This window comes from Salarias fasciatus, chromosome 23 (assembly GCF_902148845.1).
Source record: "Salarias fasciatus chromosome 23, fSalaFa1.1, whole genome shotgun sequence".
Lineage (NCBI taxonomy): Eukaryota > Metazoa > Chordata > Actinopteri > Blenniiformes > Blenniidae > Salarias > Salarias fasciatus.
This window is the reverse complement of record NC_043766.1, coordinates 10102270-10129345: the sequence shown is the minus strand read 5'-3', so window position 1 is coordinate 10129345 and position 27076 is coordinate 10102270. Positions and strand designations below refer to the sequence as shown.

The 27076-nt window shown below is 41.1% G+C and overlaps 2 protein-coding genes across 2 annotated transcripts; both read right to left on the bottom strand.

Annotated features, from left to right (window-relative positions):
- Positions 1–112: 112 nt before the first annotated feature.
- On the bottom strand, positions 113–19772 carry abca7 (ATP-binding cassette, sub-family A (ABC1), member 7). The gene is made up of 41 exons (XM_030083974.1): positions 19570–19772; positions 18244–18383; positions 17493–17609; positions 17214–17411; positions 16739–16944; positions 16381–16557; positions 15795–16017; positions 15409–15630; positions 14342–14546; positions 13714–13827; positions 12628–12799; positions 12288–12419; positions 11833–11972; positions 11594–11731; positions 10641–10885; positions 10410–10467; positions 10097–10299; positions 9406–9532; positions 8849–8994; positions 8594–8718; positions 8360–8464; positions 7916–8108; positions 7574–7668; positions 7315–7347; positions 7118–7223; positions 6960–7034; positions 6573–6742; positions 6239–6416; positions 6024–6139; positions 5309–5453; positions 5018–5141; positions 4745–4874; positions 4528–4651; positions 4009–4071; positions 3296–3402; positions 2903–3044; positions 1734–1868; positions 1477–1580; positions 1241–1333; positions 688–937; positions 113–565 (listed from the first exon to the last, which is right to left on the bottom strand). The coding sequence occupies exons 2-41, from the start codon at positions 18250–18252 to the stop codon at positions 113–115; spliced, it is 5898 nt and encodes a 1965-aa protein (XP_029939834.1). The 5' UTR covers positions 18253–18383; positions 19570–19772.
- A 3-nt stretch (positions 19773–19775) lies between these two features.
- On the bottom strand, positions 19776–26876 carry LOC115382275 (phospholipid-transporting ATPase ABCA1). Its single transcript, XM_075410399.1, is given in 11 exon segments — positions 19776–19810; positions 20026–20121; positions 20413–20452; positions 20454–20606; positions 21044–21162; positions 23175–23299; positions 24400–24538; positions 25048–25125; positions 25128–25140; positions 25506–25603; positions 26793–26876. Coding segments are annotated over 9 exon segments (747 nt in total). The 5' UTR covers positions 25572–25603; positions 26793–26876; the 3' UTR covers positions 19776–19810; positions 20026–20107.
- Between the last annotated feature and the right edge of the window lie 200 nt (positions 26877–27076).

Here is a 27076-nt window from a genome sequence, read left to right as displayed (position 1 = left end):
CTGAGAATAATCTGAATACTCGAGTCAGCGTGTTTTCATTGTTCACCTCCCGGCAGACTGGAATGGAGCACTCAGCGAGTGATATAAAGCTTCTGTCAGTTTTTGGTCTGCTTCACAGTGCGCTGTCCTGCGAGCTGTTGCCGACTATAAACAGCGCAGAGGGATCTTTGCTGGAGCTGTCGGCTCTCTGTTTGGACCTGCGAGGTCGGCTGGTCCCTGCCTGAACACCGCCGGCGCTGCTGCTGGACTCGGTGCTGGCCCTGCGGCTCGTCTCCGGCGCCTCCTGGGATGTTTCTTCAGGCTGTGGCAGTCTGCTCATTGCCATGCTGTTGCTTTTTTCTTTGTTAGCTTTGGCCTTCTTGGATTTACCTGCTTTGCTTGTTTCAGGCGATTTCCGGGGCAGCTGCGGACTCCTGGCCAGCTGAGGAGGAGTGACTGGTGGGTGCGGGTGGATGACTGGAGGAGTAATTTGGGACGCTGTGTTGGCCTGTGCTGTCCCGTTGCCGACGACCACGTCTGTAAGATGGTCGTCATCGGTCTGCTCTTTTGCAAAGTTGACAAACACCTAAAAATATAATCCAACTTTAGTGTCACAGTTTTATTTTTTTTTTTTCCACTGAAAGAGATTTTATAATTTCAATTTCAAAAGGTGCAACCAATCGGTTGTCTCATCACGAGCCGGGTCACCTGGTCCAGGGTGGTCTGCGAGACGGAGAAGTCGACGATGCCCAGCTCCTCGTAGTTGTTGGCCAGCAGGTCAAAAATGCGAGCCAGACAGCAGGCATGTGAGGGCAGCTGGTACTGCAGCACGTTCTGGTGCTGCTCCTTCAGGTCGATGCTGGGAAACGACGTCTTCATGTAGAGGCTGACCGGACACGACTCTGGGTCGATTTTAGTGTCTGCCAGCCGGAGGATGATGGTGTATCCGTCACCAAACCTGAAAGACAGAAGATGTTGGTACATAAAAAGATGGACAAAGCTGATGTGGTATTTAGAATTTTGATTAATCCTTTTCGTTTCTCTTTATGAACTCAGTTGCATCAGAATGACATTGCAATTTCACAACAATACAGATAACTTATGGTATTATTATCTACAACACGTAAAACATTACATTTCTTTTGTTTGCAATGCACACAGTATATCACCGGTCATTATCTGCACTGACAAACAAGACAGTGCTGAGACAGAAAACACAGACATGACGCCAACAGTGCAGTGTGTGTGTATGCGCGGTTACCGATTTTTCAGGTGCTGCACAGATCCGAGACACTGAAACCTGCCGTTGACCATGATGGCCATCCTGGTGCAGAGAGCCTCACATTCCTCCATACTGAACACACAGACACAGGATACAGCTCATTAGTGGTTTTATAGCTTTTCACACAGTTCACACAAGGAAACGTTCACCTGAAAATACAGAGGTGACAGATTTTAATTAGCCTAACATGGAGTTTAGCGTTTGCCTCCTCTGACCTGTGGGAGGTGAGAACCACGGCCCTCCCCTCTTTGGTGACACTGAGGATGCAGTTCCACAAAAACCTCTTGGCTTTTGGATCCATCCCAGTGGTGGGTTCATCCTGACGATAAGATAAAAACAAATAATCATACGAACAAACACTTCAGTCTATATATAATAGGGAATATTACTGTAATTATTGTCTAAATGCTCAGCTTCAGTGTTGAGAATCTCAGCGTCTGTTTGTCGGCTGTTCAGTGTCCATGTTTCTCACCAGGAAAATAACCGGCGGGGCCCCGATGAGGGAGATGGCCGTGGACAGCTTCCTTTTGTTGCCACCACTGTAGCCTCCAGCCTCCTGCTCTGCATATTGGGTAAGGCCCAGTTTCTTCACCCCCCACTGTGCAACCTGCATACGTAAACATAAAACACAACACTGTATCAGAGGTACACGCTCTCTCTCGTTTGAACAGGAACAAACGAGAACAGGTGGAGAAATGAACATTCAGGTGGACTTTCCTGAAGTCAGCATGAGAATTGCAGGCTCCCTCAAATCTTGCAACATCTGTGGCATTGCGCTGTGTGATGAAACTGCGCACTTTAGGGTGTCCTTGTATAGTGGCCAGACTGAGACACACCTGAGCAATAATCCTGCTTTTTAATCAGCATCTTGATCAATCACACCTGTGAAGTGGACGATTATCTCGGCAGAGAAGTGCTCACTAACACAGATTTAGACAGGCACATGTTTACAGGAAAAAGTTTTTGACCTTTGACTTCAGCTCATGAAAAATGGGAGCAAAAAAAACAAAAAATTAATGTTTTTCTTCAGTGTATAATCCTTAAAATTTATATTGCAAAGGCTGAAAAATTGCGATACCAAATATCAGGCCTTTATTTATTTCTGAAGGATTCCATCTGCTCCTCAAGTCTTCAAGTAATCTTTTATGGTATTTTTATTTCTTTAATTAATTTTTAAAATTTGGTTTGTCAGCTGCGGCATATGAACCCTGATGGGCGGAGCGCCTTGTAGTGCCAGAACAGGTTTTGCCCAGCAGAGAAGGGCAACATACCATCCAGTGGCGTTTCCATTTGTCACATTAACAATATAAATATCCACAGAATAAGACAGAATAAGATGCCATTGCAGCCAGAAGTGACGTAAACCACAGACATAAGCAAGTTATATAACAGAAAATAAACATAAAACAAAGCACAAAGGCATTAATATTCAAAAAAATAACAAAAATAATACAATCCAGTTTAATGTGACATTGTCCTGGATGCTGCTGAAGCACAGTAAGTGTCATTCTGATTGTGTGTAAACGTGGAGGAGTGTATGTGTTTAATGTGCAGTTAATATTAGACATGAACTTGGTTCCAATAGTAAAAGCACTAGCCCATCAGGTCAGTAGTCCGGACTCTTCTTTTACGTTTGGTTACCTTGCGAACAGATTCTTCTGGCACGCCGCGCAGGCGGGCATACAGCTCCAGATGCTCCCGACCCGTCAGCAGGTCGCTGATGGCATCAAACTGTGGACAGTAGCCCATCAGCTGGTGGACACGCTCCATCTCTCGTGGCACGCTGGCAAGAAATGATCACAAATCCATTGATGCCAAAGACTTTGTAAATGAGTCATAGAAGATGCAAAAAACAACATAAAACCTCCTCTGCTGAAGAAAACTTTTGATCTTTCAATTACCTTTATTGAAACAACGTTATTCTATAGTTTGTGTCACGACTTGGTTACACAGTGGCTGACAGAATGAAAATGTTCAGCATCAGTTTAAGTAAGCTGAACCTGATGTGACTGCAGCTGTGGAGAGGTTGAGTACCTGTAGTGGTTGAGAAAGGCTTCTCCATGTGTGATAGTGGTGTCTCCAGTCAGCATGCGAAATGTCGATGTTTTCCCTGCTCCGTTCACCCCGAGAAGGCCGAAACACTGGAGGTTAGAAACAAAACATCACACCTGCAACACTTCTCATCACTTTAATAATCTGCTTCTTTAGTTTTTTTTTTGACGTAACTGCTCTGTGTCATTATTGCTCCATTTTTCTACCTTAGCTGTTCTATGGTGCTACAAATTCACCAAGGGAGGAACGAATTCAGAGCCCCTTATCTCATAACAGCGCCTGCTGGCTTTTATAATTACATGATGGTAACTTACTTAGGGTTAACAAATAACAAAAAAAGCATGGACTGACACACTCTGCTGAAATAAACATTTTCAGTGTTACCACTGAAGAACTTGTAAAAGTATTAAAAGATATGACTGTGACTTCAAGAGGAAAAAAAGCAACACAATCATCATAATGATTGAACAGGAGTTTTTTATAATAATTAACAGAAGTATTAAAGTTATAAAACAATCTTTGCAAAATCTCATATGGACTGAGAGGACTACAGCAATTAGTTCAGATAAGATTATAGCTGTAAATGATAAACACCTCTGAAACACGCTGAGCTTTGATTACAAACCAAAAAAAACAGGCGACCTCTGTTCACTAGGCTGCCATAACCAGAAGGGCAGCAGTCGTCTGCGTCTCACCTCACTGCGGGGAATCCCTAGGCAGAGACGGTCCACTGCTGGCTTTTTGCCTGCCTTATAAACCTGACCAACAACAGAAGAATTTATTAGGAGTGAGAGGGTGTGTGTGTTCGTTGCATGGCTTTAAAATAAAATGGATTACATAATTGTTGCCTTGCTGTTGCAAACCTCTGAGCCGATTACATCAGATTCAACTGTTACATGTAATAAAACACAGTATTATGATGCATTCATAAACAGACCCAGGAAGTGCCCTGCCAAGCCCTTTCAAAATAAAATAAAATTTGTGCTTTTGTGATGGTTTATGTTATACTTTCCAGTCCAGATGTGAATACACTCTAAGATAAATACACAGTTGTGTGAGAAACAGGATTTAAAAAGATATACTGTGTATTCGTAGTTATACAGAAAACGATGGGATGAGATGACTGCACAGATTAAACAATGATGGATCATAGAGGTAGACAATCACATGAGAAGCTCTTGTTTTAGCATTTTTTGTTTGTGTCCTGGCTGTACCTTGCTCAGGTCGATCATAGAGAGGATGTCCGACTGCGCTTTGCCACTTTTGACTCTCTCTCGCTCCCTGGCCACGTCTTCATCCTCTGGTCCAAGAGGAGGAATCTCAGGTTCATTCCATGGCCTGGATAAAGAGACAACACACCCTAACATTATTCATCTGTTCTCCAGAACACCTCGGGGAGGAAAACCAGGAAAAGAAAGCACTATTTTCTACCTGAAACGTATAAAGAACTTGTACTGCAGAAGTATAGTGAAGATGAAGAAAACAAGTCCTTCAGCAGCCATTGCAAACAGGTTCTTTCCTACAAAATCCCACTGAAGAGGGTCCAGCGTCTGTTTGGTACCTGCAGAAACATCCAAACATACTTCAATAATTTTTGTAAAGAGAATTTTAATGCTTGGTACATGTGTCACCTTTGCGTGGACAGAAAGTCTAAAAGTTCTTTACCTGCTCTAAGTAAAGTTCACATCCTGAACAAACACATACCTAATCTTTGGAAGGCGTCTGCCATCGCCTGGTTCTTCGCCATATCAATGAGTCCTCGTCCGAGGCAGAAATGAGGGAAAATCAAGAACACCTTCTTCAGGATCCTGTTCACTTCGTTGAGATGCTGCAAAGAAAATAACTCATAATTAAGTAGTTAACTGGTAACAATTTTTCATTGCTTTGATAGTATATTTAATCATGTTAGCATATATCTGAGCCTTTAGTCTGGCTTTATGAAAGAAAAGAAGGGATTTCAATCATACAGTTGGTGCCATGTGGTAAAATTCGTACCTCATCAACAAACAGCTCCAGGACGAAGGTGGCAATGCTGCCATTGATTCCAATGAAGAGGTTGATGGAGGTCAGCACCACATAGGCTGTGCTCGGAACGGTGAAAACAAATGATGCTGGGTACATCATAGGGGTTATGGACCACCTGGAAATGATAATGAGGCCGTTCAGAAGAGTTACCACCTGACATGAAGGATAGAAAACGTTTTGTTCACAAAGAAACAGAGAAAGTCTAAATGATTTCACCTTTTCCCAAACTTTTACAAGATTACTTTGGAATAAAAAACAGAAAGACCAAGAGTCATGTTCATGAGCTCATAAAATACACTCACATTATTCTCACTCATCACTGATAGTGAAGAGACCTTACTGGACACTTTATTAGATATTCTGTTGTCATTAGGTAACAATGCTCAGTTTTTGCCCATTTTAGTGTTCAGGTGACTGCAGTGTAGTCAGAAGTGTTTCTCATATTTTGGTCAAACCATTAACATTAATGACCAGGGAACAGAATATAAATATCACCTCCAAATATGATATAGTTCATCAACTCCACTGAAAAAACACAACATAATATGATAATGTCATTGTGCTAAATCACACTCTTCTGCAGGTGTATTGAAGAGACTGAGCAGTGCAGATCAGAGTTACATGTGACATATGATAAAAGACAATAACGGCGTGACAGCAGTCTGAAAAATCTCGTTAAAAGTACCCATAAAGCAGGAGGAGGAGAACAAGAGCGGGCAGGTTGGTCTCGGAGACGTACGACTGTTGCTGAAAACTGATGAAGATCAGCACCACCATGGTGGCTGGGACTGTGTAGTTCAACTGAAACAATAAAAAAAAGAACCAAAGAACGAGTTTTTTATTGCAAATAGTGAAAAAATAATGAGGAAATATTTCCTCTCCTTTCTCTTGAGTACTCACCATGTCCCAGACAAAGTTGGCGAGCCAGTAGAGGATCGGTTTGACCCCGCTGACAAACTGCAGGTGTTTGGCTTTACTGACGCGCTCCTCAATCAGAAAAAGCACAAAACTGGCCGGCACAAAGGACATCGCAAAGATCACGCAGATAGAAACCAGAACATCCACTGATGTAGTCATCCTGAAAGATCAAACAGGGAACAGAACATATACATTTATACAAACCATGTACGGTAAAAATATATATTTCACTGTGAGCCAAACTGGAAAATTCAGAGTTTTGTGGAAAATGAAAATCAACAGGTTGAGGTTGGACTGTTCACAGCAGTACACTAACATGGCCATTTCGGTGAGCTGCTCCTTGGTGAGGTTGAGCGGATGATTGTAGGCAGTGATGCCATATCTTCTCCTCTCTGGTCCTGGAGGCAGACTCGCTCTCAGGAGGCCGTTGTTCATCACATTAACAAACGACACCATGGCGTGCCACCCTTTATTGTTGTACCAAACCTGAGAACAGCAGAGTGAGAAACTACGCTTACACAGCTGGAAAAATCTGGACTTAAAATCTGGTCTTAATGAAAGAAACTCAAATAAGTAGCCAATGAAAATGCATCATGTAAAAGCTGTGAACAAGTCAAACCTGTGGGAAAAAAATGTACCTCAGAAAAGATGTATCACAGGAGGCTTTAACAAGGAGAAGACAAACAATCATTCAAATATTCACCTTAACATTGTTTTGACTGTTCAATCCACTGAGAAACTGTGGAAGTCGGTTCAGCAGATGGTCCACTGACGAGTTCTGAGATGGGGAGAAAACTGTTAAGTACAGAAGGACTTAATAAAGCATTAATTTATAAAAAAAATCGAAAGAATTAATTGTACCTGTGGGACCTGGTATCGAGTCCTGATTGCCATAACTGAGTCCTGCATGTGGTGGACTTGGGATACGGTCTGAGTGGCGCTGCCACCGATGGAGAAGCCTCCATATCTGCGTCACATAAATGAATGACTTTAACAAATCCAGACAACAATGAGCGATAGCTGATATTTTCCTTTCAAATAGAAAATGAGCTCCTCACCTGAATTCATTCACCCATTTCTTGGTTTTCAGGCTGGGAAAATAAAAACAATGAAAAAATAAAGTTAGGCTTCAAGTAATGATGACAAGAGCTAATCGGAAAAGTGAGAAACAGACAGAGAATAATTATTGACAGTAACATAATGCATTAAACCTATTTTGTAAAAAAATTGCAAGAAAATAAATTAATTTAAGACAAAAAGACGAGAGAACAAAATCACAAACAGGGCATTCGTGATTTGGCGGACTTAATGAGGTACCTTTTCTTGAGGATTTGAGAGTAGGTCTTCACCAGATAGTCAGAGATATTATAATTTGTCAAATTCTGGAGGATGTCTCCAGTTGCTCTTTTCATCTGAAAGATAACAAAATCAAATATATGGAAAAAAAATCTTATAATAAATCATGGTTCTGACTGAGTGCAAAAATCTGCTGGAAAAAACAACAACTCATGTAACTGTTAAAAATTCTTCATTTCATTTCAGACATTCATTGCATTCAGATAAATTTTTAAGCTGCATATAGTGCAGCAGTGACTATTAATACCGAATACTTAATATTGCACACGCAGTAAATCAGTCCTGGTCTCTCGTCACACCCACCTGTGGCGGAGGAAGCCCACCAGCTCCCACCGGACACTCAGGGAGCATCCGGCGGACATCCTCGGTGCTGCACTCACAGTCAGGTGAAGGGCTGCTTCTGCTCCAGTTTCCTCTGCTGAACATCTGCCAGGTGGAGTAGGGGACCTGAGGCCTCATGAAGAGCCCACCACGCTCAGCTTCACACTGAGAACCCCTGCACACAGGAAACACATTGCCTCAGGGTCTGATGTACACAGCCAGCATGTCAACATGCCAAAGACATTGAAATTCAACCAAAAACCATAACACTGCTGACAGGACTTGTGACAAAAGATTGAGGAGTTATGGCTATGATAAGTGTGCACACCAAATCATGAAAGGAATGTAAGGGTTTAATTCCTGAAGTGTTGTTTTTCAGTGTTTTTAGCATTTTCTGAGGCAAAGTGTGTTTGAAGGATCTCATACGTGCTGTTGTCCTCCTCTCTTTCCATGCACTTGGTCCCAAAACCTGGCTGATCCAGCAGAGCCTCCAGCAGGTTCTCCATGGCTGGGTTCCCAGGAGCATCATTGCTATGAATGTGAAAACCCGAGATGAGAGCCTGTACTTTTAGTACCAGACCACAGAAAATTAGAGCATACCGGGCTGAAACAGATAAAAAAAAGCACTTGTGGAAAAAAAAAAATAGTACGCAGACTGACCTGAAGAAGGTGTACTGCTCTCCATACATCCAAGGCTGCAGCTCCAAGGCAGGATACTTCCCAAAGGGAGGAACGATGAGGCTGAAGAGCAGCGCGATAAGCACGAACATAGCAGGCAGAACAATCTGAAGCACAAACCAAGCATCAGCATGAATAAAATGCTTCATCCTAATGTTACGTTGGTAATAAGTCAATGAGCATTGAAGAGTCCATGAAGCTCTGCAGACAGACAGCTTTCGAACAGAGAAATCTAACCTGGGCGAAGAGTCCTCTGCGGCTCCTCCGAGCATAAAGCCAACGTTTGATGAAGAGAGCTCTGAGCTGCTGCCACGTCAACCACCAGCCGGTCAGAGGAACTCCACCTCGGCCATCTCCGCTCAGCAGGTCTGTCTCCAGAGGCTCTGTAAGCAGAAAGATATACTGTGTGATTTTTTTACATGAGGTTGAGGATTAATGGACCGACAGAGACAGAGACAGAGACAGAAAGATATCAACACCACAGCATGATGAAGACTCTGCTCTATACCTTCTGATATTTATTTCAATTTATGTCAGTTTAACAAAGTTTAAGTTAAACCACTTTAAATCTATAAAATTATGTAAACATGTTTCTATTGGGGGAAAATAACAATTTCACTTTGTTTCTAAAGATGAGTTCCAGGAAGAGGTGAGCTGGAGGTACCTTGTTTACGAAGCCTTTTCTTTCCTGGCAGCATTATAGAAACAAATCGTCAAAAAGGAACATGAAGCAGAAGGCCAACCATGTGCATAAAGTGTGATGAATACACAGAATGCAGAGTGAGAGTACTCACCTGCCTCACCTTCCTCTTCAGCAGGATTCTCAGCTGTCTGCCCTTCTGACGGCTGACTGTGGTTGGATTCGGCCTGCAGCTCTGGTTCAGCGTCCGCAGGCTTTTCCTCTGCCACTCGCAGAAAGATCTGTAGTCAAACAGGAGAGCTGTGATAAATGATTGAATTTTTTTTGCCAGTGCAACAAGATACTCATTTGAAAAAAAAAAAAAGAAAAAAAATTCTCAGAGCACAAACAGTTTTTACTGTTACTTCTATTCTGGTGTATTGAAGTTAACTGCGTAATGCTTCATAAAGCAAATCAGTGTTGCTCTTTCACTGATAACACATTGTTTTTTCTCACTATGAATTCAATACCAAGGCTCTGTGTAAATACTTTATGATTTTAAACAGCCAGAGAAAGCTAAAGTTCTCATCCAGAGGTGATACATGTTCTGGGTAGATCTTCACACTGACAGGTATGATCCCTGCCTTTCTTTTCATTTGATGAGTTTTGTACACTTCACTGGCGAAGTAGCTCTGTCACTCAATGAAGGTGATTGGTTTTTAAACATTTTAACAGACCTGACGTGGGTGTGTCAACTGTCTTTGACTATTTTTGAGAGGGACTTTGTGCTGTATCAGTCACATATAAACACTGATTATACTTTTTGGCTGTATAGAGAATCATCGCTAAATGAAAGTGTATCTCACCTCCTCCAGTGTACTATCTGAAAGGCCATAGCTACTGACGCCCAGCTCGCCCAGCTTCTGATCCAATTCTGACAGGAAGACAGCGAGGCTGCTGTCCTTGGCGGCTGTCTGGGGAAGGTTGATCATCGCCTCACGTCTGGACTCTTCCACTAGCTTTGCTCCTGGCATGTAGTGCTGAGCCATGGACATCAAAGCTGCCAGGTCTGTCAAGAAGACAGAGATGAGTCTGAGTGGGTCTGGCTAAAAGAGCAAAAGCATCCCAAACTTCATTGACCTCGTCAGTGGGGAGGTAAGACTGCAGTTAAATACTCACTCGAGCTGCTTTCCTCACTGCCCAGCCCAGTGTCTTCACTCAAGGATGACTCACTGTCCTGAAACACACATCTTATTTTATTAACCTTCAGTACATATCAAGACAAGGAAAGCTCTTAAAAAATAAAAGCACAAATCTGTTAAGCTTGATCTTGTCCATTCTCATAAAGTATTTCAACAAACCAATGCAATGAAAGGGTGCTAAATTGTTAAGAACGTGAAAAGAGCAGACCTTGACGAGAGGAGGAAGCTTGTTGGTGCTGACGCTGGTACTGGTGCAGATACTGGAATTGCTGGGAGTGCCAGTCTCCAGACCTTCCCTCTTCACCACAGTGAGGTAGTAGCCAGAGCCCAGCTTGGACTTCAGGAAGAGCGGAGAACCGCAGCAGCAGAGCTTTCCCTGAGAGATGATCGCGATGCGGTCACCCAACAGCTCTGCTTCATCCATGTAGTGGGTGGAGAGGATGATGGTCCGGTCTGAAGGAGGAACGCCCCACAAGTACAACACAATATGGACAACCTATTAAATTATTAGTTTCCTCTGTCGTTACTTCATTTTCAGTTCAGTGGTGGGGGTTCTAAATGTGGGACAGGCCTCTGACGGGGTCACTAGAGAGTTACATTCATTCTCAGCAGCAGCAACAAGCCTGTGTTCAAAATCTGGGCTTTTTGCATGCTTGAATTTTTCATCTTGATTTGTGAGACAAAATCTTGGAGAAAATAAATAAGTGGAGAATGAAATCAACAGGCTGCGGCTCAGCTGGTAGTGTAGATCGTTCTCAGCTGAAAAGCTCAATCTCCACATCGCTCCCTGTCCACATGTTGAGCGTTTGGAGCAGGACACGCTTTAGTTATAACTACAGCCAAGAGTAAAAACAGTGACCCAGCCAGTTTTAAAAGAGCATCTCCAAGAAGTAAAGAACAACTAACTTTTGCACCAGTTGGGAATAATTACGTGTTTTGTCTGCACTTGCTTCAGTCCACTCCTGTACATTTCAGTGCAAGGAAAGTTAAGAAAGGTCACAATTTGTTTTCGTTCTTTTTCTTTTTTTTTTAATAACATAAAGCAATCCTCTTGCGTCTTGTCACATGGAATAATGACTTTACAAGCTTTAAAAAATGTGTTTATCTCCTATCCCTCTGGCTCAGAAGCTACAGTAAGATGCTGTTTCCCTTGTACTATACCTTTGCGGTATTTAAGCAGTAGGTCCCAGATTCCTCTGCGTGAATAGGGGTCAACGCCAGCGGTGGGTTCATCCAGGACAACCACCTTTGAACCTCCAACAAATGCTATTGCCACAGACAGCTTCCTCTGCATCCCTCCTAACAGTCAAACACAGATGGAGTTTCAACACATGTGTCACATCAAACTTTCATTTTTTTTTCAACCTTTTCATGCACTGAAGTCAAACTATTGTCTTTACCAGAGAGGTTTTTGGTCTGTTCATGACGCTTGTGCAGGAGGCCAACATCCTCCAGCAGAGTGTCCAGTTCTTCATTAACCTCTTCCTCAGACAGACCCTTCAGACATCCATAGAACCACACATGCTCCTCCACAGTCAGACTGAGGAGAATAAAGACAAAATGTCAATATTTTTGTTTCATTGCATTTTCCAGTGTTATTCTATATTTTGTAGATTCCATTTTGAATATCTGCAACGTAACGCTCTTCACTCAATTTAAAGTATTCACATTTTGAATAGACATGCCAAACTTCAGGCTAGTTAGCAGATAATGACATAATTTATCTGTCTTTATTTGATTTTGTGTGCATTTGATTTGTGTACCAAATTTGATTATAGAAAAAACAAAACAAAAAACGGGTGAAACGAGTAAGTGAAGACAAGAAACATTGTTGCTGGATTTAGATGAGAATTACATGTCAAACAGGACATTGTGCTGGGGACACACTCCCAGCGTCCTTCGGATGATGTCCATGTCATGACGGATGTCCATCCCCTTGATGTACACAGTACCGGAGGTGGGTGGGAAGAGGCCTGTCAGGACAGATCTGACACACATCGGACACACTCAAAGTCAGGGTTTGAGCCTCACAAAAGTGTGTCTGCAATTTCAAGAGTGCTGACGTAATTTTAAATTTACTATTCAACCATATTACAGTGAAAAAAAAAATCTTTAACTGTAAACATAAAACTGAACTGGCACATAAAAGGAAATGAAACACCAGTTGCCATTAGAGATACTCTCCAGGCTCTTACATGGTGGTAGTTTTTCCAGCTCCGTTGTGTCCAAGAAAAGACGTGATCTGTCCCTCGTAGAACTTCAGGTTGAGATGGTTGACGGCCAGCTTTGCCCCCTTCTTGTAGATTTTCACCAGATTTCGGATGCTCACGCCCAGGATCAAATTGCTGGGCTCTGGTTCGATGTGATCTATTTAGAGGCATCAACACACAATTGACACGGTCAATTATCTAATCTGAAAAAAATCAAAAGTAAGTTAATTATTAAAATACAGAATGGTTCATGAAAAAATGACAACAGCTAAGAACTTGATGTCACTTTTAAATATTAAAAAATGTTTTTATTTAAATTCAAATTTTAAAATAAATTGATATTTTTCCACCTATTGGCAGTAAAAAAGAAGAAAAAAAAAGACGATTGGCCGGCTAGTGAGAAATGTAAAAGTGAAGATGCTTCCAGGAATTGCTGGAACTGCACAAAGTAAGAAAACAATCTGACAGATATCTATTTTTATGTTACCTTAGAGATCAGTTAGTTAAATGCTCTTAACAGACTTCAGTAGAGGTTGACCACGGCACACTCATTAGACTCAAATGCGTTTGGAAAACACTTCTCAGAAACTATGTGGTACAAAGAGTGATAAATGAACAGAAATCAGAAATTGTGAAAAACAACAGGGAAAAAAAAAAAAAAACATAGATTGTGTGTATCGGGCCTCTGGCTTGATGAGCCCATCACAGCTAAAAGCACCATGTGAAGTCTGGACTGTTGCTCCAGTTGAACTTCAGTCTCCTTGCTTTCTCAAACCTTTAAATTAATGAGTTTATAGCCTCAGCTCATTAGCCTAATTGGCACTTAATGGTTTTAAGTTTACAAAACAGTGCTGTCTTTCAGCTCGAATGAACAGTACAGCAGAAGAGGCAGACGGCTGCGTAAACCCGCAAGCCGCCAAATTTACCGCCTGGCAGATTAACTCTGTCCAATAAAACAACTACATATCACCCACGCAGCTTTCTTTTTCAAACAAGACCTAACTAACTGCTTTTAAGGGAATGCAACAAAAAAATAGTGTAACTCAGAGAGAAAACAGCAGCGTCACAAACCGTCATCCTGCTCTGTAGGTGCGGGTGGGATTGGCATGCCTGCTTCAAGAGGAACTCCACCCCAGTAGTTGACCTGAAAGATGAAGTACCAGGGCCTGGGGATCCCATACTCACCTACAAGGAAAAAAAAAGAAAACAAAACAAAAACCCAATAACCTAAAAACAATCTCACATAATCAGCGGATGTAAACTTAGAGCATCTAAAGAACACAACAGAATTTTGATTCAATATTTTTTTTCCCGTTTCTCTATATTCTGTTTTTAAGATGGTTGAGAAATGTGCTAAGCCTGTTTTCACTGATCTGACAGAGTGACTACAGTGCTTCGCAAATCACTTTAGAATGTGCAGAGGTTGATCAGCAACAACAAAACAAAAACAGAAAAAAAACTAACAATATCACATCTGCAGTCAAAGACATTTCAACCTTTATAATAACCTAAGACACATGTTGTAGACACAGATTTTAAACTGTAACTGTTTTATTAATTTGTCTTGTCCTCCCTGACAGTTCATAAAATGTTCTGACACAAAATGAAAATGATAAAGCTATTATTTTTTAGCTCTTGAATCGATTTGCTCTTTCTACCTTTGCTGTGTCCAGCTGAGACAAAGCGACTGTCTTCATACCTGGGAACACTGCTTCGATGTACCAGGCTGCGATGGCATAGATGCAGGCGTCTGCGTAAAGCATGACTATGGAGGTAGTGAAGTTGTACGTGTCTCCTTCCATGGGGCTGGATCGCAGGTTGTACCACTGGATGCCCACACCTTGCTCCTCATACTGAGAGAAATACTCACAGCCGAAGCCAAAGGCCACAGGAGAGAGGAAACTCTGGAAGAAGCCGACAAGGACATTATAAACGGATTTCACTTACATTGCACTTTTCCACTGATTAAAACCCTCCAAAGAGCTGAACACTGTTAGTCACGTTCACCCATTCATCCACTGGGAGCAGGTTGCGGTTCTGAATTGGTGTTTGAATAATCACTTAGTGGAACAAACTTGAAAAAGACATTTCACAGCGGCTGCATATTCTCTGAGCATTTCTCAAACATTCTGACTCTGTGTTGAAATGTTGTTTCCTGGTAGCTTAGATTTTAGTGATAACTTCTCTTGTGTCATGAAAACATCTCCAGTCTGAGTCCTGGTTGTGTTTAGGGTTCTTTGGTGTGTAATGGAAGTGTTTGTCTGTGGGCTTTCTTTCTGTTTTTGTATTTTTTTCAGTCACAAAGGGTGTTCGATGGGCTTTCTCTCAGAATTTGCCATGTGATGGACTGGTTGACCTGTTCAGGGTGTATCCTGCCTTCAATAACAGTCAGACTGCCTCAAGGTTCCTCTAATGCTAAGTTTGACAAGGCAGTAAAGAAGATGGATGATTCAATATTTTCCAAGTGCAGCATCTTCCTGAAATGAATGGCCATCATGGAGCTACAGCATTAAATCAGGTGCTGCTCGTCTATTCTCTCCTGTGCTCAGCCTTCAGCAGCTGTTTTTGTTATTTTTAGATCAGTGTGAGAGTTTGTCAACAAAAACAATATTTCTGGAGCTCGAACCTCAACCAAATCAGCAAGGTGAACAGTTGAAAGTGTTAAGTGATTACTGGTACCAACAGATTACAGCCTTTTTCTAGGACTGGACACATAGCAGTATGCACTTTGTAACATTTTGATTGGTTTCTGATTGATTGACTTACAGCAAAGACCCGGTGTGTGCTGTTGAGGTGGTCTCTCCAGGCCACACACAGGACATAGGGCAAGTAGAGGCTGAAGTAGATGAGCCCGCCACAGGCGGCCGCCAAATTTGCCTTTGAGAAGAAGGTGCTGATGAGGAAACACTGCATGATTGTGGCAGTGGCGAAGGCAGTGAGAAAGAAGAAGACAACAGCTGGGTCGCTGTACGGCAAGATGTCTCCCCACTGGACAAAACAGGGGCAGAGCGTCAGTGGAAAGGAGACAACATCAAGCAGAGGATCACAGGACAAAATAAACCTATCAAATACATAACATTTGTTACTATGAAATTGTTCTATTATGTTTTGAGTATTCCTGCCATCGTGGTATCAGAGGCTTGCTGTCTTGCCTTGAGCAGAGCAATCAGAAGTGCTGCAGAGATCAGAAAAGGAACGATGCTGCTGATGAACCAGCTGAACCAAAGTGTTCCCGTTCCCAGACCCATGATCCTCATGGTTTCCTTCAACCTCGCCTCCTTCTCGTACACCACACCCTTGATGATCATGGCCACCGAATAGATCCAGGCCAGCGTCATGAAGAGCGGCAGGGAGCGGTTCAGCACTCGAAGAAAACTGTCAGAGAGGTAAGTGGCATTTAGGCAGAATGAAGATGCAGCGGATGGCTTGAATCAAACAAGACAGTTGTTGAAATCGAGAAAAATACTTTTCTTTTGCAATTGTTCATCAAATGTTTTTTAATTCTCACTGATGAGTTCTAGTAAACTGTAACTGTCATTAACAGTTATCTGGCCGACAGAGGTTCAATTTCACCATCTTCACTGGTTAATTGTGGTAATTTCACTTGATACAGTTAAGATAGTGGAAATCTCAATGTTCACCTTCATGAAGTGTACTCATTAATTTATGTGTGTAACACAGTCTGATCATTCTGATACTCTTGAGGATTTAGTTTACTGCAGGTTATGCGTTACTCACACATCGTCCACATAACATGGGTAGGGAATTTGTTGGATGTAGATGCCAGTAGTCTGCTGAACTCCAGTTAACATGCGGGTCACAGCTTTCTCCACAAGGTCCTGAACATAGACGAAGCCCCCCCAAATGTAGCGCATATCATTGAATGGGTCAGCAGCTGGACCGGGGTCCCAAAACCTGAAGAAGAAAAAAATGTAGGAGCTGAAAACTGAATCTCTCCACAGCAGCAAGACAGATCTTCAAAACTGATTCAGAATATTGATACGATAAGGTTAAATTATTATTATCATCATGTTACATTAAAGGTTTTGTTCAAAGATCAAAAGACATCAGAAGACATTTGGATAATCGTCAGTACCTGTCCTTGATCTTGTTGGTTCTGGTCACGTCGTCAATGTCCATTCGGATCTTGTAAATGACGTGGGGAGGCAGCTGAGGCATGGTTGTGTTGGGCAGCAGGAAAACCACACCAGCCCAGAACTGCCGGTCCTCCAACAGCTCCAGGGCTCTGTTCACCAGATGACCCTCAGACTCCAGTCCTTCTAGTTTATTCAGGGAAAAGCACTACAGGCGAGAAATGGTAAAAACAGTTAAAGGCAAGGAAAACGCCGCACAGTCAGAAAACTACACAGCAAAAATCAGTAAGTTTGTCAGCAGTAAAAACAATAAATCTACTTGTAACATTTTTTTTCGATGCACAACTTCAAAAGTATTTGGGGGGAATTTCAAAGTAAAATACCGATGCTGCCGCATGTATTCAAACTACAGGAATGAACTTTCTTGAATATTAAGAGAAGCGCCTGGATTAAAAAAGAACATCAGAAGACGATAACCTCAGTGATTTGTGCCAAAGTGGTGATTGTGTGATTGAGGTCATTGTAGATGTCCAGCCAGGTCGGAGGGGCTCCAGGCTTCCTCGGAGTGTCAGGAGAGGGTGTTGACAGGAAACGAGCAATGCGTGAGGCTGTCCAAGGGGTATTTTCCAAACGCAAGTTGACCAACACTGCAATCTCTGGACGCTTCAGCAAATCCTGGTTCACACAAAAAATACTGTAAATAAAGAGATGGATTGCCAGCATCACGGCTCACTGAGCGCGCTCACTGGGTCACACCTGCAGCAGCTGAATCTCCACGCTGGTTTCCATGAAGCTCTTGATACGTGGCCCAACTTCAACCCAGGCATTATTCAGTTCCAGGATAATCTGCAGGTCTTCAAAAGTCTTGTTCACCTTCAAAAGAAATGACTTAACATCAGCACAAACTGATGGGTTATTCAACAAGTGCAAGAGCAAAGTCTAAAACTTGTCACGCTCCAAAATTCTCCACCGATTCCTCTGAAAGGTATCAAGGCCCAACCATGGGTGCAATGTATAAATCCACTTACAAGTGTATGTGCACTTATATGTGTAAACCCAAATTTGATCCAGTGTTATGTTCTGCCTTCACTAAACTAATAATCATCAGAATTAGCTGGAGCTCATCAAAGAGGGTTTAGCTTAGCTGCGTGTTCACATAAAAATACGGTACATGACGCTAAGGTAAAGGTAAATAAAGTTAAAATATAAGATGAGGCTGTTGTACTTGAAATGGATAGAGTATTTAAATGCCTGCATAGTCACTGATGTCTGCAGGAAATGCTACAAGAGGTGACACACAATTAATTTTTCTGTTTATTGAGAAAAATCTCACACGCAAGCTTCCCAGGGAAAGATATAATATTACACGTGTTACATATCACCACCTAACAGAGGTTGAATAAATCCCCCCTGCTTTCAATTGTGGATTTAAAGAAATCCTGAAATACAAAACCTTCACTTCATATAACAGGTCAAATCCTGAGGGTCTGACTGTTGTTTACTGTACCTCTTTCATGACTTGCTGCACTGCAGGAGTGTCTGGTGTGTAGAGCAGTTTTCCGATGAATAGCGGTTTGATTCCTCGCCACACAATGCGAGACAGAGGGTTGGATTCCAGACCCTGGATCAAGTTTTTACAGAATGGAGCTGCAAAGAGAAAAGAAGCAGCCAAGCAGATGAGTTGCTACCAGTGTGCACAGCAATGTTCCATTCTTTGAGACACTGAGGTGACCGATTTATTGTCCTTAAACTGACAATGTTGGCTTTTTAACCTGCAATAAATCTTTTTCAATATTCGTCTCTGCTTTGTGAGACTAATGGAGATCCTTGCATTAAAAAAGGAATAAATAAATACAGTAGTAACACAATTTGTTTACCTTTGTAATGGTGAAACATATGCAAGAAACATGAGTATGTGGATTTTTCTTCTTTAAAAAATCTGCCAATCCTTCCTATCAATGCCAACAGCTGGGAAATACAAAGCAGCTTTGGTTTCAGCCTTCAAGAGACAAGTTTCTTTACTTATTGTGCTTATTCTTTACTATCTACAATTTGCCTTAAATACACACACAAAAAAAAAACACCTCAGACTAATATATACATGTCACACAGGGAGTCAAACTGGTTAAACATAACACCCTCTCACTTGCTGGGAGCTTCCAGATGTTTCAATCCCCATGGCTCTTTCTTATCAGGTGAGATACAGTAGGTAACCTTAACCAAAACAACACTTCCTAATAAATCAGCTCTGTTTCCCTTGTTAACACAGAGAAGGGAAGGAAAAAACAAATAAAAAACAGCGATTAAGAAGTGGCAGGCACGTTTCAACCAGGCCTACTGGGCCTGCTGTACTTTGTGGATCAGGGCCAGTGTGGCTCAGGCTGGCTCCTGGACCGACTGGTTCTGCTGTGCTGGTTTCCTACATGTGTGGTGGTGGCTGCTTCTACACGAACTGGTGGAGACCACCAGAGGGAGACGAGCCACTCAGCTGTAGAGCTACTTCATTTATCTGGTATGTACCCCCTGCTCCTGTTTACTCGTTGGTGTGTGGATGAGTGGCTGCAGGCCACCATTCAAACTGTAATGTTTTATCTTGTGTATCCTCGCCACACTAATCCGTCTTCTGTAACACTCGTGTAGTTTTATCTCTCTGTCCCTTATCTTTGTCTATGTCTTAATTTCTCAAACTTTTGCTACTTTTACTCTGAGATATTATTTGAGGAAAATGTGAAACTAAGGTGTCAAAAAAGGCCTAAACAACTAAATATGGTCTGCATTTATTTAGATCCTGTGACAAAACCAAAGATGAACTCCATTTCACAGAGCCTCTTACTTGTGTTGTTGTCGCCGTTCAGGTCCAGGTCCTCAGTGCCGTTTTTTTGCCCAAGAAAGACTTGATGTCATTGTCCTTCATACCAGTTTAGGGAGGGGATGCGTTCGCCTCCAATCTCTGGGTGACCACACATGATTCGTGAGAAAGCTCTGAAACTCTCTCTGGGGAATGCTGTGCGATTCTCTGGAGACAGAAGTCGAAGAGCTGCACTCATCTCGGAAAAACTGGAGAGGGAGGAGAACTGGAGGAAGACAGAATGAGGAAAAAGGCTGGTGAAAATCATTAAATCACACAAAGCTTTAAATAATACAAAACCCACAAGGTTTTAAAATAATGTTAAAGATCTGAAGTCCACAAAGCAGCTAATATAGATTTTTTTTTTTTTTTCACAGGTGTTTGTCTGTTATTTCTGAAATGCAGAGACATGGAAAGGTAACAGATAAATTGTGTTCTCACATCATCCATGAGGACAGCGAGCTCACTGAGAAACGGACGTGACGGCCAGACTGATGGACCTGAGGTCTCGCAGCGTTGACCATCAGACGCTTCTCTCTGCGGGATACATGCAGAAATTACGAGGCCGTGTTATTTCTGCTGTGAGGGATAAATGCAATGTACTGTGTAAAACAACACATAGAGTTTGAACAAGCATAAAAGGCACTCCACAACACATAGTACTATCATTGAAGTACAACGTCAAGTAAATATTTGTAAACAACTAAAAGCTAAAAAAAAAAAAAAATAAAAAAAATAATCATTAGTGAATTCAATTAATTTAGCAATAGTCAACATAGTGATAATGTTTCTTTGCAAAACACAGATTTTCTGTAAAGTGGAGTCTACCGTGAGGAATTAGACAGTCGAGTTGAGACAGAAAGAGGCGCATCTGCCTCTTGCAAAATATCAGCAGGCTGGTCGCACAGCTGAGTCTGGAGGTTGTTCATGGCAGCTTCTCCTTCCTCCACCGTCCGCCACTGTCTCAGCAGACTCGCATTACCACCAAGTCCTTCAGCTGCTCTGAAGTCAGTCAGAGAAAGCTGGACAACACAAAATTAAGGCAGCCTGTGAGACAATAATACATAACAGAAACAGGAGATCAGAAGAATAATATTTCACCTCCAGAGCGATGCCATGAGGACATCAGGAAGATTAGGTTTCTATATACTGTCATTTACTTCATATTTAAAAAGTGTTTTCCCTTTTATGATTTCCAACCGTATTTCATAGAATTAATTAAATCATTACAGAAAAATCTTATTGAAATTTCCAACTATTCAATCAGTACAGTAGAAATACTATGTTATAATTTCCATACTACATAAATTCCATCATCTTAACCTTATTTCAAAGCTGAATAGTTTTGCATCTCAGGTTGACATGTAATCAAAAAACACTTGTCTACAAGGCTTTTACAACTTTTGCTCTACACAAATAAATCAATTTCATAAGTGAGGAAAAAAGCTGGTGAACGCACCTGAAAACTAAGCCGTGCCCTCAACAGCTGGTCCACAGTCTCAGGTGACAAGCTGCTGTTCGTCAGGAGGAAGGTGGAGAACGTCTCGTTGGCTCTCAGACACTCTCTCACCGGCAGATCTGAAGCAGACACTCAAATATTAACTTCAGTGCAAAGAAAAACACACCAAAGTCAAAAGTCGATACTTTTGAAGTTTGAAGAAAATATATATATTATCTTGTTACCAAATATACAAATATCAGGCTTTGTGATATTTGGATGCCAGGGGTCACCACACTATTGTAACAGTTCTTTCTTCTGTTGCAAATAATCTGCAACAATTCAAAACTGATCAAATTAAACTGCACTCAACTCAGAGCCAGATGGTTACTTTGATTTATAAAATCATTATTCAAAACCAGTGAGTCTGACTTCTGTCTGGTCGGTGGCACTCTAGCTTCTCTAAAGTGCTGCTTTATTTGGGTTAACTGAAAATGGAGAATAATTTAGGGAAACAATGATGACGTCACACACACACACACACACACACACACACACACACACACACACACACACACACACACACACACACACACCACACACACACACACCACACACACACACACACACACCATTATTGTATGAGTGTGTGTAACAATTTTGACAGTTTTTATTATTTCCTCTATTGCTTGAATTTTGTGCCTTTCTAACGGGCATGCTCTCCTCTTAAAACTGCTCATTATCATCTCTCACCATGCGGCTGTTTACACTTTAATGTCTTTATTCTGGGATAAATAAAGGAGATCTTTTATATTTCATGCTGGTTCTAAGTGATATGGAGATTGGACAGTTTCTACCATGTCAAATACAGTGAATGGAAGCTGTTTTTTTTTTTTTTTTTGTCAAATTCGCATGATTTTTACATTCTCTTTTGTTAAAAGCCCTGAATTCATGAATTTAGTTATGATGCACCTGAATTTAGTTATGATGCATTTGACAAACAATAGAACGGTAATAAACTTGTAAAATGTGACATGAGCAAAAGTTATAGGATTTATGACACCACTTCATAATCTTATCTATTCACACCAGAGTAACAAACAAATCATAAATAAATATTTATTTACATGTTTCTAAGCACCTTAAGACTGCATTTTATTTCACAAAACTCCTGTGAGAATAATACTGTTATTTATTTCCCTCCAAAACAATATCTTCTAAATCATCGAGCACACTTTAATGTTTTCTTCAGCATAAAAAGAACTGGGATATTTATAGGCAGTACATGATCATGTGGAATTCATCAAACAAAATAAAGAGTGAAAACCAGCTTCCATTCACTGTATTGTTTGCTGGAGCAGTGGTGTAACTCTATCTGCACAGGAGCAAGAGGAAACTCAAACACTGCGTCCAGTGTACACAGCAGCTTAAATGCATGTTCATCTCATCAACCAGCAGCTTTTTATAGCATATTTGTAAAGATCGCCTTCTGTTTGTTACCGTTTTTGGGTAATTCTGCCCAAATGAGTCAAATTCGCATGATTTTTTTATGTTCTTCTTTTGTTAAAAGCCCACAAGGAGTTCATGTTGATTTACTGGGCATTTCTTTGTTTGTACATCTGAGCAAATTATTATTTAAAGGAAAAAAAAAGTTGAAGAATAAAAACATTTTCAGTTGTTTGAGAATCAGCATTTATAAAATATTTTGGCGTAAATCTAACTTTCTGAGAAAAGTCCATTCACAGAACAAACTGAACCCTTCTTCCTTATGTTTTATCATTTGAATCAAATACTGTTGACTTTCTGTCCTCCATCACACAATCGACCTCATCTAAACCACACGAGCCATGGATCGAATTTCTTCCTATGAATTATTCACCTTTTATCTTGGGAAGCAAGCTTGAAGACATCTTTGACTTATGTTCATTCTGTGTTTCACTTGCCCCACCTATTAGACTCATTCATTACAAACTATTCAATGAAAACTAATAGCTTTTTTTACTAATAGTATTGACTGATCCGCAATTGGATGATGTGGCATTCAAACACATTTCTTTAGCAATATTTAATTGTCATTTTATAACAGTATATAGACTGACACCCCCCCCCCCCCAAAAAAAAAAAAGAAAAAAAATTAAATAAGCTTCAGTACTTGGCCAGCCTCCACTTCTTTCTCCCAGTTTCTGAACACTTTCCATCAGCTCCTGAAAGCCAGAGAAACTCCGGTTTCCACTGTAGGACAAGATGGTCTGAGCATCCACAAACAGACGCGACAGTCTAAGAAAGGAGGAAAGAGAGGGGTCAAGACACAAACACAACATTCCTGTTTGCAAGGTTAATATATCAACCTGCTTTCCCACTTCATGAACGGGGAGGCATCATACTGCGATGAAAAAGCATTTAAATGAGCTCCCCGCAGTGTGGACGAACAGCAGCTCTACACCGAGTCTCTCCTGGATGGATCAGCTCATCACTCTACCACAAACAGTGAGGCCCAATACCAAGCAGACAAAACTCTTTCCGCTGCTTGTGGATGGTGAGAATGGGTTTGTTGATCAACTGGTTATCAGAGAGCTTTACTATTTAGCTCCTCTCCGTCTTGAACTTAACATTATCACAATTTACAAATAACGAACGCACATGAATTTGATTCTTTTAAAAATCATGACATTGTTTACCACATTGAATGTGATTTTTAAATATATTCAATTTGTGCAAAAAATGAATTGCTTTTTAGGCATTCAACCTAAAAATATAAATCTGGTCAAGCCTACAGTACAATTGCAACAACTTATGTGATAACTCATGCATGAAGGCGAGCAGCTGTACAGAAACATCTTCGAATAAAAAAACAGCGTTGAATATATGGTTAACATATACATCTCAGCGGAAAAAGATCAAAACAAAAGCACAGTCCTCACAACAGTGTTGCTTGCCTCACAAAAATCTTAAAAGTGTAAGATTCCATTCTATAGCCTATAAATTCCTCAGCTCATTATGGTGCAGTGAGTCTTACGGTATTATAACATCTTGATGAAACACTGCATAAACTGGCTTCATCTGTTGGTCAGCAAACATGTGAAGATACCAAAAGTGGCTGCATCAGTTAATGGAGTTCTACATTATAAGATACACCACATTTTATGGCTGCACTTCAATACATGGTGCAAAACTGCAGCTTTCTTGATTAAATCAACAGAACTGTAATCAAACCAAAGGCAAATGGAAGCGTGCTGAAAATTAAGTATGCATTTTTCACATTAAAAATCTACTCTGAACACAGATTTTTTGTGCTTTTAAGGAGGGTTAGGGTAGGACCCCTGCATCTACTCCACCACTTCTATAGTTGACTCTTAATCTGCTTATAATCCACTTACATGGAGTTGTCAAGTTGCCAGCTTGGCCGGGTGTCTCCCTGGAGTCGGGTTGTGGAAGCAGGGTTGTTGATGTTGCAGATAATGCCTTGAATCCAGGGCAACGTACCTGCAGATGGCAAGGCTTTGTTTGGAAAATGACCTACAAGTAGAAGAGGAGAAAACAAAAAAAGTTCAAGTAAGAAGGGATTAGCCTGAGATATGAAACAAAGAAAATACTGTTTGAGTGACCTGAAAAACAATGTCCGAGCAGTTATTATATAATAACAATGTGTTTTAAAAACAGTTTGTACTTTGTGGAAGTTACCACAAAGATTAATTAAAAAAAAAGACAAAACAACAACATGAAACACCGTATTATCGGAAATCTCAGCTATTACTGCAGTAAAAACATGAATGACAACTTTCTGATGTTGTGTTACATCTTTCCATGTTATGTTTTCTTATGCAGACATGTTATATCACCTTTAGCCGGAGCAAGACTTATTAGACAAGGTCAGCAGCAGTTCAGAAAAACCAATGTGCATGCGTGGAAAAGAGACACTGAGAAAGAGTTAATCCTCTTTAGGTGGCTGGCAAAGACCCATTTTTCAGACCTGAAAGACACTGTGTGTGTGTGTAACTGCAGAGTACAAATAAAAGATCACTCACATTGGCTCTGTTTATATGGTGGGTGTGAATGACGAACAGAGATGAGGATGACAAAGAGGAAGAGTGGCCAGAGGAGTCGATGATAAGCTGGATCTGCATGGGAAAAACCAAAACCCAACACTGATGTGAAAGCTTCAGTGATCTGTGAGCAGATCACACAACTATTGCTGCATGAAAACTTCATGTGGGTGCACACTGCTACATCCAATAAAACATGATCTTATATGAAAGCTGTGCCTCATGTCATAGTTGTTTGCATTTGTAAGTATTTATGCTCTCAGCTTAGCGCTACCATAGTTTCTTGAGGAACAAAGTTTTTAATGGGAGGAGTAGGTCAAAGTTTTTAGATTTATCAAAAGATTAATCAAACTGAGTTTCTTATAGTGCATATGTCGATTTCTGTTCAGAAAATTCAGATATAAGGTGTTTTTTGTTTAAGAGGGAGAGAAGTGTTCTACCTTGTTCCTCCTGCGGTATGTGATGTTTTTCCAGAGCAGGAGGATGAGCTGTCTGATAAACCCCATTGCTTCCAGCAGCTACCTGACCATGACGGAATCTTGCAAAACAAATGTGGTGACATTAAAAAAGAAACAAACAAAAACCAACAGCAACAACTTAGCAATGCAACAACATAACCACAAAGTAGGAAATTCTTACTCATAACACAGCTGGGGTTATGTTATTTTCACAGTAATTGTTTCTTGTCTGCCCCTTTGTTGTTATGTCACATAGTAAATGTATACACATATACAGCAAGCAAAAGTTTGCCAAAATTAGTAAAAACCATTTTTTCTTATGACTGAGGGCTGTGCACCATTCAAATACAGTGCACAATATAAGGAGTGAATTAAGCTGTGACATTACTATTGTGTGCAAATTCTTTCATACAACATATTGTTTCTGTTTCTATTCTTTTTATGGTAAACTGTGTAACAAAAGTCACCTCTTGCTCTGTGATATTCCCAGCAGGCTTTGACCGCAGAGTTGTCAGAATAGGCTGGTCTGTTGTGACCATTGTGATCTGCTCAACTCTGACAATCCCCTGCATTATCCTGAAATCCTCCTGATCCAAACAGCTTACCTGTTCTCTCCGAGACATTCACTTTTGCTCTGGCCGTGCTTCATGTAGTAAATAATGTGAAGCTGAAGGAGATAGTGTAAGCCACGAATTTATTGCTCAGGCTAATTCTTTTGCAAATCTGCCAGAGTTCTGCATTTACATGCTGACACTACAAAGGCTCTGCTGATGCAGTGCAGCTTCAGTCTCTATTTTGACCAATAAATACCGTGATGTGGCTCCATTTCCTGTTTGGCCGCTACAACAACACATTAGCAGGTTCCTGTTGCATTGCCCCATCCTTGCCAATCAAAGGAGCAAACTGTTCCATCTTCTATTGACTAATACAGCCCATAGATGCTCTGATACATGATATAAGAATAGCGCATTCACTTAAACGTACGACGCTTCACAAGAAAGCAAACTTAACAACTCACTAAGGAACAAACAAGCGATAACAATGAGAATAATATTGGTGTCCTTGCAGCGTGGCTATTGATAAACGACCATCATTGACCAGGTAGAAAATAAACGAAGGTAAACATAACTGAAAAGGGAGTTTACGCTAGCTTCCTTAAATTAGCATCCTACACAGACAGACTGTTATCGACCCGAAACGGGCTGACTCCAAACACAACAAAGGCATTAGTAATGAGCTCCTTAGTGTGAAGTCGCTGTTAATGATTACCTTTCTGTGACAAAGTTGATTAAAAACTCCCTCCGGGCTCTTCAGACAGGACCCGCGGCAGATAGCTTTGACATTGACTCACCAGGCTTCAGTCGGCAAGTGTAAGCAGAGTAAGTCCCGCCCACTCACCAAGTCGATTGGCTGAGAAATGAACTGGAGGCGGAGCTATAGAAGCCGGTCAAGACGCTTATGGTTGTCGTGTTCTGTTTAGTAAGTTCAGAACAGCTGATTTGCCAGCCAATGATAAGGAAGTAATAAGTCACAGCATAGATAATAATGACTAT

Coding starts and splice junctions, on each gene's coding strand:
- abca7 (XM_030083974.1), bottom strand. Junction 8,465..8,593: donor GAGCAGTACACCTTCTTCAG/GTCAGTCTGCGT, acceptor TCACATTCATAG/CAATGATGCTCCTGGGAACC. Junction 7,224..7,314: donor AAATGGGTGAATGAATTCAG/GTGAGGAGCTCA, acceptor TATGTGACGCAG/ATATGGAGGCTTCTCCATCG.